Raw genomic sequence first — 20,957 nt, forward strand, 5'->3', positions numbered from 1 at the left:
TATCTGCAGCATGCTGGCATTTTACCAAAAAGATGCAAGAACTGCTGGCAATGATTCAGTGATCTGTAGCTAATTGAATTTCATTCCCTCTCCCCTCCTCCTTCCTCTGCAGACACTTCTACACGTAAAGTATAGGACATTGTATAACGCTGAGGCACCATGCGATCAGCAGATGCCCTCTGCAATGGCACCTACCACTTAACAAAAGCTACCCCAAGTATAATATATATTACTACCGCAGCCAGTATCTATTACTCATATAATAAAATCGGGCCAATTGCGTTGGCTGACTTTCTTTCATGAAAGAGAAGGGTTTCTGCGAAGGCTGTTAAGGCAGCACCAAGTATCCTCCTCAACCTTAAACGGCCAGATGGCACCTTCAGGCCACCTCTGCAGAGCACGGCCCACCGCTTTTAGCTTCCTTTTCGTGAACTGGTATAAAACACCAAATCCAAGATAATACCCCAAACGAGAATTTTGCATTCATAGCGTACGCCAAATGCCTCTTTTAAGATTTTCAAAAATTAGCCTGTGCAGATATGGTTTTGTGACTCAACACGGCACCTTCATGGAGGTGCTCCTTCAATGTGCCAAACACTGGGCTTTCTGCCAGCAGAACTGCTGTTTATCTGGAAACATATGGCCCATGCTCTAGAGAGTTAATTTCAACACTTGAAACGTAAGCATCATCAGCTTTCCTCTGTTTGCTAACTTATCTGGGAAATAAAACTTCCAAGTGGCATTTATTGACTTGATCAAAAACCCATCGCCAACTGACAGCCAACAAGAACACTCTCAAGGAAGCCAGAGGCCTGGAGGCTGGAACGTGTCTTACATTTCATATCGCTGCTGACTTCTTTTTCGGAAACAGCCTTGTCGTTGCTAGGCTCTGTGGGGGTCTCTTCATTGTAATCGTCAACTTTGTAGCTATCGTAATAGTAATCACGGTCTTCCACCACATCCTCCTCCTCTTCCCCTTCATCTTCTTCATCCTCATCTTCCTCCACAGCTGCTCCTGTGAAATCTTCTACACCTGCCTCTGTAGGGAACTCACTGAAGGGATACAGTTAAGTTAGGGGGTAAAGTTAAGGCCAATCCCTTTGCAGCCAACCTTTGATGTACCAGAATAACGACTCTTCTTTTCATCTGTTCTAGAAACACAAGAAATGGGAAAAAATACACGTACCAACTATTGATCAGCCAATCAACGGCCGCAACGGGACTTCCCTCATTACAGACACACCTGCTACTACAGGCAGGAAGCTCTGACTTAGTGGGGTTTCCTTGCGTTTTCTCATCAGCTTCTTTTCAGTAAGTGGAAGTCTACCATATTTGGGGGAGGTACCTACTGTAGCAATCGGACAGTCTTTTTGACTAAGGATGAAGGGAGGGGGGCTGTTTAGCTCCTCCAGTAACAGGAGCACTGCAAAGTCATTTGTCCTTCCGCAAGGCTTTTTCAGGCTCAGGACATCCCTTTGGGAAATTCAAAAGCACAGAAATTCTCCTCTCAATCCTCGCCACAAGGGAGTCACTGTGTGAAATATTCAGACAGCAACTTCACACACAGAGCTGTTAACATCTATGCCAGTAAGAACTCTACCTTTTATAAAGGTCATAGTCTTCGTCCTCATCTTCATCCTCTTCCTCTTTGGACAGAGCCTCATCCACAACCTTTGTCTGAGGACAACATACGTATTCTGTCCCATGGAACTGGTCTACTCCACAGGGCAGCAGCATGCCGTAACTGTGCAGGATCATCCCTTCTGTCAGACAGGCCTGAAAAAGGAGCCCATTTATGTCAGTTTAGCATCATGCTCTTGCTTTGGACAAAGCTAAAATTTGCCTACCGTAGATGCCAAGAATGCTACCAATGGTCTAAATTTTACAGCACAAAGACAACAGCAACATACGACCTAAGTCTGAACATCAAAGGAAAATGGATTTGAAACCTGTAGCTTCAACAAAATCCCCAGAAATGTCCCAGACTCAGAGCCACGCAGTGCTTCCTGGTGTTAACGTATCAAACGCCCCCCAGCCCCTAACAACTGCTGATTCGTCAGCCTGTCTAAGTTCAGGAAAAATAACTATACGTTTTGTGCCAACTCAAGGGAGAGAGCACTTGAACGGAACAGGACTGTTGCTTGCTTTTCTGTGCTGGCCATTTCATTACACTTTATCTATTAAACTTTGCGTTGGAGCAAGTGAATAATCGCCCAAATGGACTCTGTGTCAAGATTATTTTAACATACTGTAGATGAAAATCAATCAGATCATTCAAGGAAAAGCCAAATGCAAATTGTGATTAGACAACTCTCTTAAGCTAAGGAATACGTGGCTTTGTAGTGCCCCAGAAAGAAGGAAGTAAGAAAGGCTTATTATGAGAACATCAGAACCCTTTTGTGCTTTGCTTTCTTAGAGCACGGATGTAAAATGAGCCTAATACTTCCAGAAAAGTTCTCCAACTACGTTGAAAGCAACTGCTTTTTAAATTCGCTAGGCACTAACAAGTTTATCCTCAATTAAAAGGTGATTCCTCTAGCACAGCTTTATTTAGACGGGTTTTTGCCCCCGGGATTTTAAAGAAATAGGAAGTTTTAACTGGTGCATCCTTAACCTCATCTTTACTAGCATCATCACAACTAATCATTGGGTTGCTGTTTCTACAATTGCTTTTCTACAAAATGGAAAACATGTACATTTCATTATGATCTTGTTTTTATTACTGCCAGTTCAAATGGGTGTGCAGAGAATTTGCTAGTCAGATAAAAAAAAACCCAACCAAACCCACAAAAAACCCATGGGCTAGATTTATTCTGAGAAGATAATCCATCTCTTATGTAAAACCTCCACTAATCAGTCACAACAAAACTCAGATTGTCCCCAAGCAAGCACTCCCAACCAAATCCCCAGCAGCAGCAGGTACATTAACGCAAAATGTGCAGGAAAAACAGGAAACATCCTATGACCACTGTAGCTCTCTACCCCGGAAAGACGGATGAGCCATTGGTTAAAGCAATATCCCAGAGACCTGATTTCAATTCCTAGCTCCATCCTAGAGTATGATCTTGGGCAAGCTACTTTTCATGAGCGAAGAATAACTCTGCTAGTTCCACAGGTTTTTTGTCACTTGAGTACTTTTAGTTTTTTTTTTTTTCCCATTGCTCTCTGCCTCAGTCCATAGACTGCAACATGGGAATAACAAACCCCAGAGATAAATGCTGTTATGCTCCAATACTACAAGCATCCAAGTGGACAGATCCAGAATAAATATTCCTGCCGCAGCAGCTCAATTACCTCTTTTGCCATAGTGTGCCAGTGCTGATGGCTTTCACACACATCCACCCGCTCTTTGTGGAAGAACTGGCACTTCTCTGGAACCAGCAGGACATCGCTTACAAACTCACCCACTGAAAAACAAGAAATGCCCATAGATCACACATGCCCAACTTCCAACAGAAAACAAAGCATCAGACATCAGAACTCCCCCAAAGTACACTTCGTTGCAAGTGCCTTAAAGGTGTGGTATCTTCTTAACAGGGACAGCTCAGGTCAGCCGCTATCTCTGCAAATTCTCAGAAAAAGAGAGCCTCAGAGTTTCCAAGGTAAAAACAGGAGTAGGGGCTGATCACCGCAACATTATGCAAACCCTAAAGCTGACCTGAAGGCAAAGTTTACAATGCACGTTAATAAACAGTTGTTCACGGAACAGACAGGATTGACTGAAGAGATTTCGCGCAAATCTTTGAAAAGATTGCATCTGCATACGGAAGTTTTCAAACCACTTAATCACTAATTTCTAAACAAGCCGCATCATACCAAAGCTAGTTCATGCTGTCTGGTGCTGTAACAGCCTGGAAATTTTTCTAAGCCATGAGTGTTATCTACTTTGTCAGCATCTGGGTATCTGAGAAAGTCTTGTTTTTGTTTTGTTTTGTTTTCAGATGGTTTAATTCAGGATCAACTGCAGCACACTCCCTGACTCAGACAGTCCTAACCAAAACACTTAGTGCTGGAAAAATAAAAACTATACAACCCAAAAAACAGAGTACAACCAGAGTCAGCAAATACACTGCATTCCAACATTAGATAACCACAAGCTGACCAGCATGATGCAATTTTGGCACAATCTTAAAACCAGACTTTTGCTTTTGAGGAAGGCAGGAGAGCGAGAGAGAATCAGTCTGCTCTGCAGACTCTGTATTAGTTGCACTTAAAAGCTATTTAGCCTAAATTTCCACCACAACGCAGTTTGGTACCAACACACGTGAAGTAAGTATCAGAACTATATGAGCATTACTTCCTGTTCTTAGCCCACAAGTCCTAACAAACACTGCCACTGCAATCCAAAAAGTGAAATTTTCTCAAAGTTGAGATTTATCTTTCTTTTTTGCAGATTTAAATGCTACATCCAGTAATTTTAAAACAAGGAGATATCTAGAGATATCTAGAGATATCTCTGAGAAGGCCAGGAAAAGATCTTCAGTCCAAGTGTTTCAAAGCAACATACCTTGCACACATGACCGGCAGCTTTAAGAATCATTTGTTGAAATTGGAGAAACTTTTTAAAGTCAAAGGCCTTTTCTCACAGGGTCTCCAGGAAGCAGAATTATTTGTCCAACCAATCTTCAACACTACCTTTTGAAAATAAATTTCAATACTCTGCATGACCAATTTTTTTGCAGTCAGTTAGTACTGATACCAAAGGCTCATGGACACTTCTACGTACAAGTCAAGTACGGTTTAGGGAGAGATTAGCTGATAAGAATTGCAAGATAACACAATCAACTAGCATTCACCATTCCTCTTAAATTAGTTATATTTTGAACTAAGAGACACAGAGAAATGGCATTTTCCCCATTTTCTTCTCTCAAAACAGGCCAGTTACAATTTTGAGTTAATAATCCTTCCTCCTTCCCTCTCACAAGAGGTTAGTTAAAAAGTTTCTGATAAGAAAGCTAAAACTGACCAAACTTTAACAACAAGAGACTGTGGTTCTGGGGACTGAAGGCAGAAGACTCAAACTGATCAAATACAATCATCAGTAATCAACAGCAGCCATTAAACAGCTGTTTTGAAAACACTGAATCCTACCACCTTTGCATAAGGCACACGGAAGGTTCTCTCAGTTCACCTAGGAACTGGAAAACCCTTGCAGGCTGCGCATTAATGGACACCTTCCCCATTCATGGCCACTGCTGTCAAAAAGAAAAATCCTCTCCCTTTTCAGATGAGAGCACGCATAAAGAGGCACTTCCATGCCACCCAGCAGCTTAGCCAGAACTGTCAGCAGTTTGTCTTTTCACACCTCGCCAGGCTCAGCCCTGCTCCCATCATCCTATTGTTACCTTTATTTTACAGTTCAGTGAGAGTGCTAATGGGTTCTCCTCTTCTCCCCTCTCCACCTTTGAAATACAAAAGAGCTTTCAGCGGTGGGGGGAGACAGGAGAAGGTTAAACATGGTATGATAGCAAGATCCTACCTCAAGACAGCCTGTGCATTAACGTAGCAAGGAAGACACAAAGCAGGAACGGGAACAAAAAACCATAGTTCGACTATAATCAAAAAGTCATAGGCAGCCCGGAGAAACACATCATCCATTTACAACAAGCAATCTGTGGACTGCTAAAGACAACGAAAAGGTATTTTATACACATATGGACTATTGACTTGCAACTCAGATCTGAAAACCAAAGCTGCCTTGCAGGGTGGGCCCAACAAGTCAAGAACACTGTGGAAGACACCAATTAAAAACTCTTAACAGACAGTTCAATGCTTATCAAATTTTAGGGCAGTGTCACTAAACCCAGCTTATTTTTCAGCTGGAGAATAGGCTTGGGGGAGGATTATTTCTAAAAGAGACGACTCCTTACAAATCCAGAGATCTTGCTTTCATCCTTATTTCCATTAGAAGTTCTCAGTATAATCAGCTGGTTGCTTCTCAAACCTGAATTTCCACATCTACAAAGAGATGCATTTCCACATCTACAAAGAGATGCATCTTTCTCCCAGGATGTACCCACACCAAATTTCATTTCTTACGAAGTGCTTTATGATCGTCTAGTGAAGGGTATTACCTATAGGAGAATAGCACCTACACAGTTCTGCAGATTTGCTTGCGTTCTCCTATGTCAAACCACATGCTAACCTGAGGTATAGATACGGGTTATGAAAACTGGTTCCCACCGAACGCTCCCAGCAATCAGACTCTCCAAGATCGCACAAGACTTCTTGCAAAACAAGTCTTTTCCAGTGGATAACTGAAAAGAGATTCAGCCAGCTGAGACTAAGCTTACTACCGAGAACACACGCGCTGTAGCACAGTGTCAGGCACAACCTACAGGTCAAAAGCTGCAAGGTAAACAAGTTAAACATGTTGCCCAATTCAAGTGGGTGGCTAGATTCTGGAAAGCACCATGAAACCAATCACAGTTTGTCTCATACTCTTTCACTGTTCAAAGTGGGGACATGGGATACAGCTGCAAGAAGCAGGGCCTCTTTGAAACAGCAAAGTTTAAATATAGTCATTGAAATAGAATGGAGATCTCTTGCCAAGACCAAAGCAGGAAGCCTAAACACACCGAGCATTTAAGTCTCCAAGGCAACAAAATATTAAAGCTCCACAAAAATAGGATCAGATTATTAAATCCCAATGTCTTTGTGATGCTCAAATACAATAGCCTTCAGGTTTTTATGGCAGTTGCAGAGAGAATGGGGATTTCTTTTTCACGCCAGGCACCATTATTCCACCACAGCTGTTATCAAGCTGTCGATCTGTTCGAGAAAGGCAGAGTTCCATCTTGTGGAAATAAAAACGTTTTAAGTGGAAGCTGGATGTGGAAATGGCAACCTGACATGAGAGAAGCCTTATAAACTCAGTCGCTCTCTCTGTAAGATGCCAGCAGGCAATTCTTTGCTCCTCCCACAAGAATGCACCCACACATGAGCCCACGCACTCACCCAGGCACTTGTAGGGCACGACAATATGAGTGTGGTCCTTGCACTGTTTCTTCCCTCTCTTGCACCAGCTGTCGATGCTGACAGGTTGATTGGCTTCCACGACGTTCGTAATCTGAAGGTCTGGATACATCTGTTTAACAAGACGCAGAGATAGGTTTCTCTCCAGAAAGGACAAAGAATGAGCGAAGCGGCTCCTAACCACAAGGAGCGAGGGTAATTCTCTACACAAAAACGAGTTCAAATTTGCACGTGGACACACATTCTGGATCAAGCTTACAACAGCTTAAGACATAAAAAAGCCCCCAGCTGTTTGTCACACAGGGCTTGAGAAATGGAACACGCCATCCCTTCTTTGTGACAGGAGAAAGCCAGGCCAGGGACAAGAGCCTTCATCAGCACTAAGCTGAGGCGTTTGGCTTTGCATGCTAGCGGAGGAGAAGTATTTATCTGTGCTGTTCCGTCTGGTGCAGCACAACACCCTCTGGAAGAGGGCAATCAGCAACAAAGAGAGTTTAGTAACGTCTTTGGTCTCTCTCATCCCTTGTCAAGCTAATACACACCTACCTCCTCAGGTTTCCTTATGCCTGCTCCATTTATGATGTGTTAATATGATCCCTGTGTCCTGCTTGAGTTCTCAAGTCCAGACACTGACTTATATTTAGGCTTCTGCTACGTGAACCAAATGTAGCCCCAATTATATCAGCCTTATAAAACAGTTTTAAACATTTTCCAGTCCAGACATGATGTGCTCTTATCACTTTCCCATTTCAAAAAAAACCCATTCCTTGTGGTATTTTACGTGCTTGTCACCTCGGAGGAGCAATTAAAGACACTTATCAAGGCCAATACGCTGCAGTGTATCTGGAGCGCACTAAAAGGAGATTACGTTTCTTACAATGAAGCATGAGGAGCCTAAAAATACTGTCAACATTTTGATGAAAATATTTTTCTAATATTCTGGCTGACCTGAACACGTCACCGAGAACACCACAGCCACATTCTAATTAGAATAGGTGTCAGGTTCCATTTGGCACAGACACGGAGCAGATGCTGGTTATCTGGCTCAGAGGCAGAACATCTGAAGAAACCCTTGCAAAGACAGACACAGATACCTCTCTGACTTACAGACCAAGGACCTTCTGCGGCAGCGTAAGCTGATCTAAACCAGAGGTAGCTCCTAAATCCTACTGCAGCATCCTCCCTGCTCTTCCTGGGCAGTAACACAGGAAGACAGTTCAGGAACTGAGCTAGTCAAACACAAGTTAGCCTCCTGCAGGGTTAATTTGCTACTGACCAGCTAAACTGGAATCCAATTCCTTAGCAGCGGTGACGATCCAGGATCACACAGAAAAACTCACCTCCTGGCAGTACTGCAGAATCTCTTCCTTTCTTCCAAAGCAGCTCTTGGTCCCGGAAGTGTCAGGTTCCCATTTCCCAGTCTGGATATTCACATGCATATTTAGCTTCCCACAGAACATGGCAATTTGAGGCTCTGCCACTGCAAACCCTGTCCCAGCATTGGCTGCGAGCGCCTGTGAAGACAAACAAAAACAAAACACGCTGATTGCTTTATGTGATCGAAAGCAGAACAACTCAAAGAACCAGAAACCCTCTGGCATCTTCTCAGAGAGCTCCCGCTTAATCCAGGTATCAGTGGAGTCTTGCAAACTTCTTTCGTAACCACATTCCTTAAAGCTGGTGAGCCCACACCAAGTTTTTACCAGCAAGAAGTTTGTTTTTCCAAACTCTTTTTTTATTATTGCAACAAAGGCTTTCCAAAACCAAGAGTAATTCACACTTAAAAGGTTGCACCCACAAAGGCTAAAACAGATGTCTGAAAAACTTAAAACCGGTATTTGAAGATAAGTAACTAATAACTTTTGGCAGAGACACCTCTGTGAGGTTACACACAATACTACTAATAAAATAACTACTTCCAACTGCATGAAGTCTGCTCAGAGTTTGAAGCCACACGTTTCTGCCAAAATCTTCAAATATTTGGGATAGAAACACCTAAGCTTCTTGCCCAAACAGACAAGTAAAGATGACTTCTGCTGAATCAGAAAAACAGCTGTTGCAAGCAGCTCCTCAAAGCCTGTCGTCTCTCATTCAGCGCACTCCTACGGGTATTTGTACTGCCTGCTTTCTGATGTGTATTCTGTGCACTTCCCTCCCTGCACCAGCAGACAAAAACCCAACAACCCGGACCCACATTGGGGTCAAACTGCAGACTGATCAATGAAAACAAGGTCAGGTTCCCTTTCTGAAATCTTGCTGGCTGACCAAAAGAAGAAAAAGGGGATTAAATTAAATTGCAGAGTTGGGGTTTTTCTGAAAAGACTGAGTGGATGCCGGGAGCTGAACATCCTCTCCCTACATAACTACTAGCTGTAGTAAAAGAAAAAGAAAAAAAGAAAAGAAGAGGTATGAGGTAAAAAGCAGATGAACTCCTAAATCGAAAGCTCTTTAAGGTGTTTAGGGGAATGAAATCCATTTCAGCTACTTCAGACGAGGCAGATAAGAAACAGCAATACACAGAGGCTTCAGGGCACCACTGCCCCTAAGCTTCTTTTTTCCTGGCAGGCAGCACTACCCTAGGCCACTGGTCCTGCCTTCATATTTAACTTTTCGTGCCCTCAAAAATGCATACATTACTGGGGGCACTGTTCATTCCCTATTGCCTGCAGATCCCCCTCAATTTATATCAATACGTGTATGCTTAAAGCAAATAAAGGAGCAAAGAGAAGAATTCAATTGGACGGCCCCTATCTGCAGCTCCTAGTTGCTGGATATCAGGAAAAAATTAACACCATTATAATTAGCTCATTTCTCCCCCTCCCTGTTTACACACAAAATCACTGCCTGGAGACAAGACATTTCAACACTCAGAGCGTCAAGGATTGTTTAGTGCTGAACACACAGCTAGTGCTTGGGGGATAAGACCAACTCGAGGCACAGAAGTATAAACTCACGTCTTAACTTCAGAAAAATTACCCCTTGAGTTTTAAGAACTACTCAACTGCACATCACTTCAGAGAAACCATCTTATACAAGTGGCTTCTATTTACTCTAACCCCTTCACTCAACAGACGCTCACGAGAGCAAGTTTCAGCACAGATCACAAAGCAAGGAAATACTGAACTCTACGTAACAGATACCGGCGTCGATGTCCCAGTAACAAAATGCTTCCAAGTTCCTACATTCTTTCCAGTTTAGTGTAGGTGCATTTGCTGTACTCTCTGTCCTAACGGACCGAAGATAGTTGTGCGTATCAGGTATAGGAGGACCTCTGACGAATACCCCGAGGCTGGATAACAGGGTGCATAACTTCTTTCTTTCAGAAATCAAACCATTTAAGAAACGTGTGCTCCTAACAAGCACTGACTGATACCGCTCGCCAAAACTTAGGCTCTCGCACTGCCTTCCTTCCTGCCGTACCGTTTCAGAAGGAAAAGGCAAACGTGGAATGATCCTGCGTAACTCTATAAACACATACATGCAAACTTTGTAAAGAGGGCTTTTTTATCTCTCTCCAAACACACACCGCTTTGGTACCAACAACCACTTTCCAGAGAGCACAAGACTTGACACGTCAAAGGAAACAATCCACAACACAATTTTGTTTTATGACAACGCTACAACTACATCCAAGGTTCGAGCTGAACTCTGAAAAGAACAAAAAGAAATGCAAGATCAAGTATGCACAAAGCATTAATCCTCCTAAGAAGAATACAGCGCAAAGAGAACAAAATGTACGCGTTACGAAGAGTTTGGAGAGCATTAGCACTGCCTATGCTTGAAATCTGTTTTTTTCAAAGCAAACTTAACAAGTATGCAGCAAAATAAGGTAACCGCATAGGCAGGAGAGGTGCAGGCTCCGTCCCGAGAGGCAGAAACATCCATCAGCAATCCATTCATAACAGCTCTTGCATGAGCAAAACTCCTGTTCAAACACATACCAACCTCCTGAAATCATGACCACCCCCTGTTTACATACTGATGCGAGCTCGTGTTTATTTTTGCCGTCTCTCCGGCCTGACACCTCGGCACTGTGGCAAAGGTATCCTTCCTCCTCCGTGGATTGCTCGAATAGTTTGCATATCAGTAGAGTGCTGTTGCCGTAGCTACCAGAACATGCTAAGCCCCAATTCACAGCTGAACAAACGAGACTAATTACTTGCCTGATTTCATCACTTCTAATCAAATGGAAGAATCTTTTTTTGAATTGCGCTGTTGAGTAAATTAATGAACTTTGACATACACAAGTTGAATCTTTAACCCCATGACCTGCAAGATAAGATTTTTTCAGTTCAATTTTTCAATTCAATTCAACGGGCTTCAATTTTTCACCACTGACAATCCACTCCAGACACCAAACACATCAGTTATTTAATTTTTATCTCATTCTACCGGTGACGAGAGAATACAGCACAGCAAATTTCATCTGTAACGGCGCAGGCCACACCTTTAACGCTGCTACTTAGGTACACCTTTAACACTGCTACTTAGGTACTGAAGAAAGTCACCTACAAGAGTTTTTGGGGACAAAGGCGGGTTCTGTTGCTCCCCACAGCTGCCTTCGGTGTACCAAAAATAAAAGCGGATCACTCCGGCTGCCAGTGCCTGAGGTTAGCTAGCCTACGTTCAAGCATCACTTTGCAAAAGGAGGGCTGGGGAACATGTAAGCCAGCACGAAGCTTGGGATAAAGCCACGTCCTTAGTTAAGCTCTTCAGTACTTCAGAGAATTCACCCATTCCACATTGCAGAGGGATGAACAAACTGACAGCACATTTTTCTTCGGGAATTTCCCAGCCATAAATGGAAGCAGCCGCCTCTTTTCGTGCTGGGGAGCAACTATTCAATCTCTTAAATAAGCAGACTGACAGCTCGGGAGGGACAACATACACATAATGGAAGAGAGCTCATCCAGTTGTGGACGTCCTCGGCGAACATTATTTTAGTAGCTATTATCCTATTAATATATAACCATAACATAAGAGCACAATGAATGTTATTTGGGGAAAGACTGTTACATAAACCATTACCTTCCTCGCTGGCACTTGCATTTACAAGACGTTTCATGATAAATTCCGCTCTGCCTTTTGGTGTAATTCTGTAATCCAGTTTGCTTTCCAAGACCAAAGAAGTATTTGATTCCATAAACACATAAATCTCTAGCCAGTTACTGTCAGTTAAATTCCTCACCCTGTCACGCAGTGCCTGATTTATGGTCCTGAAACACTGGAATTCAAACCTCTAAATCATCTTCTTCTCTGATGGAAGTGTCTCTGCCCAAGTATCCAGGCTTTTATTTACTACTAGCCTCTTCAACTTGTGACAGCGGGTATGATCGGTGAGCTTTGCCCATCCAGAGGCTTGGGCTCTATGCTCTAAAAAAGGGCCATGCCTTTTCTTCCTGCAAGTATCTACCACCTCAAATGAGGGATGCAAGGCTAGAGAGATTATGGGCACGGCACAGCCCGACGACACTCTTTAGGGAGGATTTTTTGTGAATTTAAGTCATTTCTGCTCTCTAATGTTCCTCTACTTCAATGCTGGAAACAACAACGTATAGGAATTCCTACCAGCTTATGTAAAGTAAGGAATATTTGACATCTAGCCCTGAAACGTAAGCAATACACTGCAGTTCTGGTTCAAAAAGGCATAAAACTGAAAAACACACTCATTTCTCTTGCCTTGTATTTCCAGGCTCTGTTAAACCTCATCACAACAGAGCTTATGGAGCATGCTGTCTATTCAGGTCCCTATCGAATGCTATTCAGGAAAGCCTTCTGGCACGCTGCTGGGGACTTCAGGATAGAAGGGTGATTGGAATTTCTCTTTTGTGAGTTGTTGTTGTTCATTGTATTTCATAGACATGAGCTCCCGAGAGCTTTCCTTTCTAGCACAAAGGTATCTGCAACACGTCAAGTTTAACTACATTCTGAATTTTCCGAGAGGTCAAACATTACAGTTGCCCTTGCTCATCTGATCCGAGTAGCCAGAATGAGAGTCTCTATTCCAGCAAAACCAGGGCGGACGGGAGCTCAGCAGGAAACCTTAGATTCGCTTTTCATTTATGCTAAAACATTGTTCTCGCAGCATATCGCTTCTGAAGAAAATCTAGGAATATGCATTGTAGAAAAACCACAGTCTCCCAGCTAACGTGTTTGGTGCAAACATGTCAGCTATGTGCAAACATGGGCACGGGCACTCCCTGTGGCACAAGCATGATGAGAGATGCTGGCCCTGGTTACAGGGCAGAAGGGCCGCAAGTCTTGCAAAATATCAAGAGCCTGCTAGGAAAACTCACGCTGCTGGTGCAGTATGAGGCTTCCTCATATGAGTATGAGGCATCAAGCTTCTGCTGCAGCAATGAGCAGCCCTGGCTGGATAAAACCACGGAAGATTAAGTTGCTTTAAAACTGAAACTTCAGCCTCCAGAATTTATAAGCTGCTGAAAAAAAGCTCTAATTGTGAATTGCATTGACTTGGTGGCCAGAGAACACAGATTAATAGCTGCTGAGGGCATTTACTGCCTCACAAGAAAATGCACAGCCTTTTGCAGGATTGCCTGCAGGACGGATCAGATGGAAATCAGCAGGAATGCTCAGGAGAGTTGCAAGTATTCTACAACTATTTGCTGCTACACTGACAAAAAAATGCCAGGCAGTACTTTGAAAGATTATTTGCGCAGTTTGTTTTTAATTAAGCAAAGCCCCTCGAAAGTAATACTGCTTATTAAATCAGAAGGCACGTGAACGGCAACCTGAGGGACTTCAGAACATGCTGTTCAGCACAGTCCTTATCCAGATAAATTACACTTCCCACCTTTACTTAATTAAACAAGAAAAAAAAAAAAGGAAGGGGAGGGGAGAAGCTTTTCTGTTTTTTTTTTTTAAATACATTTCTTGTTCTATCCAGAGGCAACACGAGGGTGTCAGCACTGCAACTCTTCCTGTATCAGTGTACTATCTATCCACAGATGCGGAGGACACAGATTGAGCTCTTTCAAGACCACTGAGGAATTCTAAAGTTCCTTTGATACAAAAACGAGTCTTGCTACCTTACCAGCCTTCCTGTGAGCACAACCCTTGATGGCTGCCACTTTTAAATGTCTGAGCATTCCACCTTTTCCCCCCTTCCTTGGGTGAAAAATTAGTACGCACGTTTGTGCAGGCACTTGACTGCTTCGAAGCCCAGCTGCACACCCCACGTTACTGCTGTCTACAGAGCTGAAGTTCACAGGCATTCCTCCTTCCGTAAGGAGAGGCCAGCCCTTGGCAAAATAAAAATAAAAAAAAAATCAAGAAGAGATGCTTGCAGTCACAAACTCTACCACTGCCATCCGATGTGAAGCATTAAGCTTTTGGAAGGAGAACAGCTGGGTTGGAATCGTAGAGCTGAGCCTTCCCAGGTCTTGATGTGCCGCACAGCCCTTAAACCTAATGTTCACTGCGGTGAATCTCACCTGTGAATTAATGGTTTACGGCAAGCTAGTATTCAGGAAACCAACACTTCAATTAAAAAGTGAGGGAAGCTGGCAGCGAGACTTTATGCACAAGAACTTCTGAACAGCATACTTAGAATTCCCCTGGTTTGGGATTTATAACTTGTAAACAGGAGCAGAGCTTGCAATTCGTGCTTCAAATTGTGTTTCACGCTTTGTTTTCCTTAGCTTCTCTTCCTGCTTTTATTCAGCAGATAGGTGGCTTGAACCCAGGAAGGCTAATGAATGCCTGACACAGCAGGCAGTAAATCTACAGACTAGCAGCTCATCCTAGCTTTATTGCTTTATTTTTTTTTCAATTGCTGATAATTACAATAATGCACATGGGCAGGGGTCCAAGACAGGAAAAATTATTGTCTGCAGGCAGATCTGGTGTGAGCTGATAATACCAGCCTGTGTTTGCTTTTGAATTTAAATGGCAGAAATCTCAGTAAAGCAGTCTTTGGCTTACTTTAACTTGCTGGAAGGGGTGGAGTTCTCATCTGCTTGTCCTTTATTGACTTTTGTGGTAGAGGATTCTGCACCAGCAGAGAACTGGAAGCCAATGCAGGAGCTGCAGTGCTAGCTTGGGTGCAGTTTATATTTAGATCGCTGCTGTTTATGGCTAACATGTAGCCCCGAACACTCGGACGTTCCGTGACGATAATCCGTGGACTTTCATATGTGCCGACAGCAACCGTAGCGATCCAAGGACCAAAACATTGCTGAAGCCTGAAGCATTCCTTACTGCCTTTGCACCTTCTCTACAGAGAAAAGGGACGATTTCCAAGTACCTGTGACTCACGGGCAGCCCTTTTGCCCTTGGAATGTGTACTAATGAGGTAGCAGGTTATTTCCCCCTCCTCGTCCGGTTTATCATGCTCCATAAACCAAGCCTACACGAGTCATTGGGCAGATAATCTGCCTGTCAGACATTTGCACTCAGGAACTGCCACATTCAGACAGGGAAAGCAACACTGCAAGCAGTACTGGTGCGTAGCTGGTCTCAGGGAGCAGCGATCAAATTCAGTAAAGCCACAAATCAGCATGGCCTTGGCTTCCTGAAGTTGCTTGCGTAACAGGGTTGCCTTTGGCATCCTCTTTTCTACCCCCCAAGAGACAAAGTTCGGAACAACTCAGTTGGAACATTCCCCGAAAAAATGTTACTGTACCCAGCACAGCTGTCCTTTAAAAAAGATTAACTGATAGGCCTCGAGCTTTCAAAACTAAAGCTTGCGTGTAACGGCTGGAAGAGTTTACCACAAAAGCCACCCTAAAAATGTAAGGGTGAGAGAAGAGACAGACAGTACTATTATGCCATTAATAATCCTTACGGAGTGCAGAGGTAGGTCCAATCGTGCTTGTTAAGTCAGGCTGCCTTCCCCTCGTCACAAGGACATCAGGAATAATTTTCACGCAAAGTATCAGATGGCTGTGCTTACGGCCACTTCCCTCCCCTTTTCAGCAAAACACAGCGTCCGTGCTATTTAAAGTACCTTTTTTATGGGGCGATTTAAGTCATATTACAGCACACGGAGGCTAGACCTATTTATTACTGGGCTAAACTAAGGCACAAAGTCAAGTGACTTGCCTAAGGTCACCCGTCAGCGGGCTCAGCCCGGTTTAATCCTCAACCCCTCATCGCTCCAATCTGTGTCATCGTTCTGTCTTGCACAGCAAGACTAATTACTGCTTTCCCACATGAATTATTTGGGCATCTGAACCACAGAGACTCAAGATGTCTTGTTAGCTAGCCAGCAAGAGAAAACTTCAGCGCAAGTTCATGTTTTCATGTACACTAAAAATCGACTGACGAAAGTGGCCACAGGGCAATTTTGCCTTCCTGGACAAGTGGAACGGAGATCCAAAACACAACGTAGGAAAAGCGGCTGTGATTGAACAGTGTTTTCAGTCTGCTTAGGCAACACGTTTGACTCTCCCTTCTGATCTAACTTGCATTCCTGAGCTGCCTGTTAATATGAACTATCACTGTTCATAGCGTAATGGCTTCACTGACAACAGCACACATACGGAGGAGTACCGAGATACGCTATTTGGTAAGTAACTTCTCCACGTGGTTCGACAGCAAGTCCTTTCCCTCTTAAGGCACTTTAGCTACGTAAGAGTCAGTGAATATAATCACTGTGGTTACCAGGATACAGACATTCCATAATACACAGAAAAGTACATGTACAAAATCTTTCACCACTTCAAAACAACTTGTTCGAAGCAAAAATAACTTCTGGACTAAAACTCATCACAACTCACATATACACACAACTTGTCCACCAGCTTTCCTAGCGGACAAAACTGGCAGAAAGGAGACCTAAAGAATCATTTATTAACATCAGGCAGGCAAAAAACAAACCCTCACTACTGATTCGAAGTGATTTAGCATGCTGGGGGGGGACGGGGGGACGGACCAAACCAAACCGAACCAAACCAAAAAACCTCCCCCCAAAGAGCAGGAATATTTATTTGAAAGATCTTGTGAAGCTCGCTGGGAGCTTCACAAAAAAGCCTGCAATGGAGAGACCACTGTAGGAACCTGTGGTTACTCAGTCTAACGATGCACCTAACCACTCGAATGACTTGAGATAAAAAGGCTGCACAGATTGTCTTTTTATCTAACACACAACTATCCAAAAAGCAAGCAGGAAACTGAAAGGCGTATTTTAACAGAGCATCGAGAATTTGAAACGGCAAGGAAAACTACCTGGAAAAAATGCAAGATAAAGGAAAGATAACAAGCGGGAAATGCAGTTTGGTTTTGGTTTCAACGATTCATAAGCTCAAGTATCCCTCCCTTTATAGACATTGTTCAGTATCACAGATTGGCTATTTATGTGCACAGATTGCAATTCTTTTGGCACATGATAAAATACTCATTTTAAAGTATAAAGTCCTGCAATTAGGCTACACACGAACTTCCTACAGCACAGAGGAATAATGCAACAGGCATTGCTCTAACCCCACTGAAGCTCCGCGGGCCATGCTGATTGCTTTCCACCCCCAAATTTACAATCTTCTGGGGGTCGGGAGGGGAACCCAACAAAAAAGCAAACCCAAATTAATTGGTAATTCTGCCCTCCAAACAGTCCAGATGAAACTTCTGATCTGAAGAGGAAACTGTGAGGTTTTAAAGTCTTGGCTTTCCAAACCATGCTAATGACCATCTTTTGGAAATAGGAAACCCACAGCTAAAATACAGGGCTGCTTTCATCTTTGCTGCTGCTCCCGGAGCTTGGCCAAGTATACGCTGAACCAGACCAAAATTAACACGTTACCAAAAAAGTTTTGGAACAGCCTTGCTGTTTTCAGCGTCCAAAGTGAGGATATGTTTATACTTAAAACTTTTAAAGTTCCGTCAAAAGCACAGGCTAATTCTATAAATTACAGGTCTACGAAAATAGTCAGCAGTTAGTAGATATCACTGAGAATGGGTAACTTAACTCCAGCTCTTATTAAATACATTTAGGAAATAATGCGAGTTTTAAACCAAAACCATCTCCCCACGTACCTTCCCACATACCTCCTCCTGTTATTTATTCTGAGAACCGCTTATGGCTTGTTATGGAGCATCTTTCAGGCAGCACCTTACATCATGGCTCGCATACAAAACAGAACCTTTCACGTCTAGGGGCACAGAAATCGGCGCTTTAAAAAAATCTTTGTATTTGCTGTTTAAAGATGCCCATACTGATCGTGTGAGTTCATTCAGCTACAGTAAATGGTATCTTTTTTCCTTAAATAGAAAACTTCAACGTGAACATCACCCCAAGAAAGTTTAGTTTTCAATTAGCTGCTCATGAGGAAAAGTTCCTACCACTTATGGCTAAAAAATAAATGCAAGAGAGAATTAACCTAGCAAAACCATCTCAAATTCTCACCAAAAAATGGTCTTTCATTTTCCTGACTGCAGCTATTTTTGATCCCAGTAAGCAGCACTAAAACTGAAGAAAGGCTGCCAGTTTCCTTCCACTAACGCTTGCAACCTGGAGGTGAGCGAGCAAGCAGAGCGGGATAAAAAACGACAAGCACTTCTTACTTAAATAGCAAAGAGGCCGAAGTGCAGGAAGATGGCTCGGAGCAACACTTCTAACTTCCAAGAGTCAGACTGCAAAAGCTTTACTTGTTTATTTTTAAGGTTGTCGCCCCACGGCCGAACATCTCTCAGAAGGATCCTGGTCCTATTAGCAGAATTTAGGCTCAAACCTCAGGACCCAAGCTCCAACACCTAGATTTAGCAGTCTGACACAAGAGAGAGGTCAAATGACAAAGAGCCTTTTAAAGCACCCCTAAAGTTTTGCCAGCAGCAGGGTCATAGAAAGTGAAGGACCTCAGTAATAGCTTAATGGATTTCAATTTTTTTACTCTTTAAAAGCAATCCTGACTAATTTAGTACCATTTTATTTCTGAAGCATTATCAGCTGGGGTTTAATAGTCACAGCAGAGCGTCATACCATAGGTAGGCTAGGATACTGAAACTCTAATGGAGTATTAAACAGTTCCTTTAAGGGAAGCAACAGATCTCTACTTGCAACTGCTTAATGCTATTAGAAAATTAAGTGGTAATTTATAGCACAGACTAAAGCAGGCTAGCTTGAGATCCCCTTTACTGAATCTGCTGAACCAGAAAGTAAAACCAGTTCAACAGACGCTAGCCTAGAACCTCAAATAGTTCAGGGCTACCACTGCATACCATTTAAACTGGCTTTGTATGTTGTACAAACACACCTGATTTTCACATGCTGAGTTTTATAGCTCTTCAGTTTATGGAGCTGTATCAGATTGTGTAGCATTGGACAGAAATAAAATGGGAGAACTGATTGTTATCTTTGATAAAATGAGATTTCAATGCGTTAGCAATTTCTTCCAGGTTTCAGCAGGAAGAATGTACTCTGTGTACACCTATACCTATTTCCTTGAGGTTTCCTTAAGCATTTTCTGGAAATTTTCAAGGTAGGGGATAGAAAGCAGCACCTTCTTTTTTTCTGTCTACTTAGTTGAACTGCAGCTGAACATTAGACTGGTGGAAGAAGTAAAACACTGCAGCTGCATACACCTGATGGTCAGTTCTTTGACGAGTTTTAAGAAATGTGACACTTGAGTAAGGGCTTCGAAGCACAAAACCATCATGAGCTGAAAGCTTTATTACAAACGTGGAAGCAAAAACTGCCTGTTCTGCAACAGGGAGGGAAATTGCTCTTTGAAAAAGAGCGGGCAGAACAGTTTTAGACAATCTAGTTATGTCTTAGAGGCAGTATAGACTGGGAACTCCCATCACCTCAACAGAAATTCCTCTTCAGGGTCTGAAAGGTACTACTACTTTTTCTTTTTTGAAACCCTTTGCCCAGGCTGTCCATCTGAGCAGCAAAACTTTTTTTTTTTTTTTTTTTTTTTTTTCCCTGAAGACTTAGTATTCTCCAGCTGGAGGAACAGTAAAGAAAAACTTCAAGATGTGTTATTTTGAATGCAAGGATTCCAAGCAATTCTTTATTTTCCTGTTTGGAAAAGGCTATCAGGCAGGAGAAGAGGGGGACTATTTACTTTTTCTCAGAGAAGCTTTTTTGCCTGCTCAGATGCTCTTGTCCAACGTGATACACGCTTGAGTGAGAAAGAAAGAAATGGTCAGCCATCACAAACAAGTTTCACTTTCCCTGACTTTACAAGCAGATATGGACAGCAGGGGAAACGCTGGGAAATCCCATCACTAGGACAGCGACTGGAGGGTAGATTGATTTGCGCATTGATACAAGAGGCCGCTCACCATTTTCCTAGCCATAGGCTGAGTAGTTCCAATAGAGCTTTCTCAAAGTCAAAGGATGAAAATGTTGCATGAAGTTCTAACCCCAGGGAGCCGTGGTTTTCTTTTTCCACTAGTTGACTTCAGACATGGCCCACTAAGGTGGTTTTTTTAATTCAGAAACACAGCTGTGTAGGCATGTCGGCTGCAAATATTAACCTTGCCAGAATCTGGCAAATCACTGTTGTGGATTAGCACTATGGAATATAGTCAGATGTCTTGCATAATGACAGACCAGCACCTGAGAAAGCCATGTTGAAATTACAGCTTGATGCAATAGCGAGCGACAGTGAGAAACATCTCTCATATTCTTAGTTTGGACGTCCTTTGGAAAAAAAACCAAAAACAAACATATCACTGAGAGCCTGAACAAGCTCCTTAACAGACTAAGTCTTAATTATCTTTGAGGCTGCCTCTCCCTGCACAGTCCCCAGCTAGCCTAGACAGCAGTGATACCAGTACCAGATGAATTTGTGTTCTGAGGCTAGGGACATTTCGAAGACTCCAAGAATACTGCACTGAGAATTTTTCTGTCTGAGTGTAACACCAGTTTGAGGAGGAAAACAGGTTAGGTAACCGCCACAAAACAAATTCATGTGCGTCAAGGCTCTGTGGCAATTCTAAAGCCTGGACAGCAAAGACATGGACTAACTACGCAGTTGCACAATTCCAGTAGAGGTTGTCCGTATTTTCACAGTTATACC

General features: G+C 42.9%; 1 protein-coding gene across 3 annotated transcripts in view; it reads right to left on the reverse strand.

Annotated features, from left to right (window-relative positions):
* The window catches only part of APLP2 (amyloid beta precursor like protein 2), a 46,996-nt gene that overhangs the window by 15,088 nt on the left and 10,951 nt on the right, over positions 1-20,957 (reverse strand). For 2 of the 3 annotated variants that reach the window (XM_009479724.2, XM_075723364.1), the window contains exons 1-5: positions 8,316-8,467; positions 6,958-7,087; positions 3,295-3,407; positions 1,601-1,776; positions 836-1,053 (exon numbers count right to left, since the gene is read on the reverse strand). In XM_009479724.2, the coding sequence (XP_009477999.1) occupies positions 836-1,053; positions 1,601-1,776; positions 3,295-3,407; positions 6,958-7,087; positions 8,316-8,435 (757 nt within the window). In that variant the 5' untranslated portion in view covers positions 8,436-8,467. Of the gene's footprint in view, positions 1-835; positions 1,054-1,600; positions 1,777-3,294; positions 3,408-6,957; positions 7,088-8,315; positions 8,490-20,957 lie in introns of those variants that run through there. The other variant, XM_075723365.1, reaches the window with a different exon arrangement.

Source organism: Pelecanus crispus, chromosome 19 (assembly GCF_030463565.1).
Source record: "Pelecanus crispus isolate bPelCri1 chromosome 19, bPelCri1.pri, whole genome shotgun sequence".
In the NCBI taxonomy this organism is placed as follows: domain Eukaryota; kingdom Metazoa; phylum Chordata; class Aves; order Pelecaniformes; family Pelecanidae; genus Pelecanus; species Pelecanus crispus.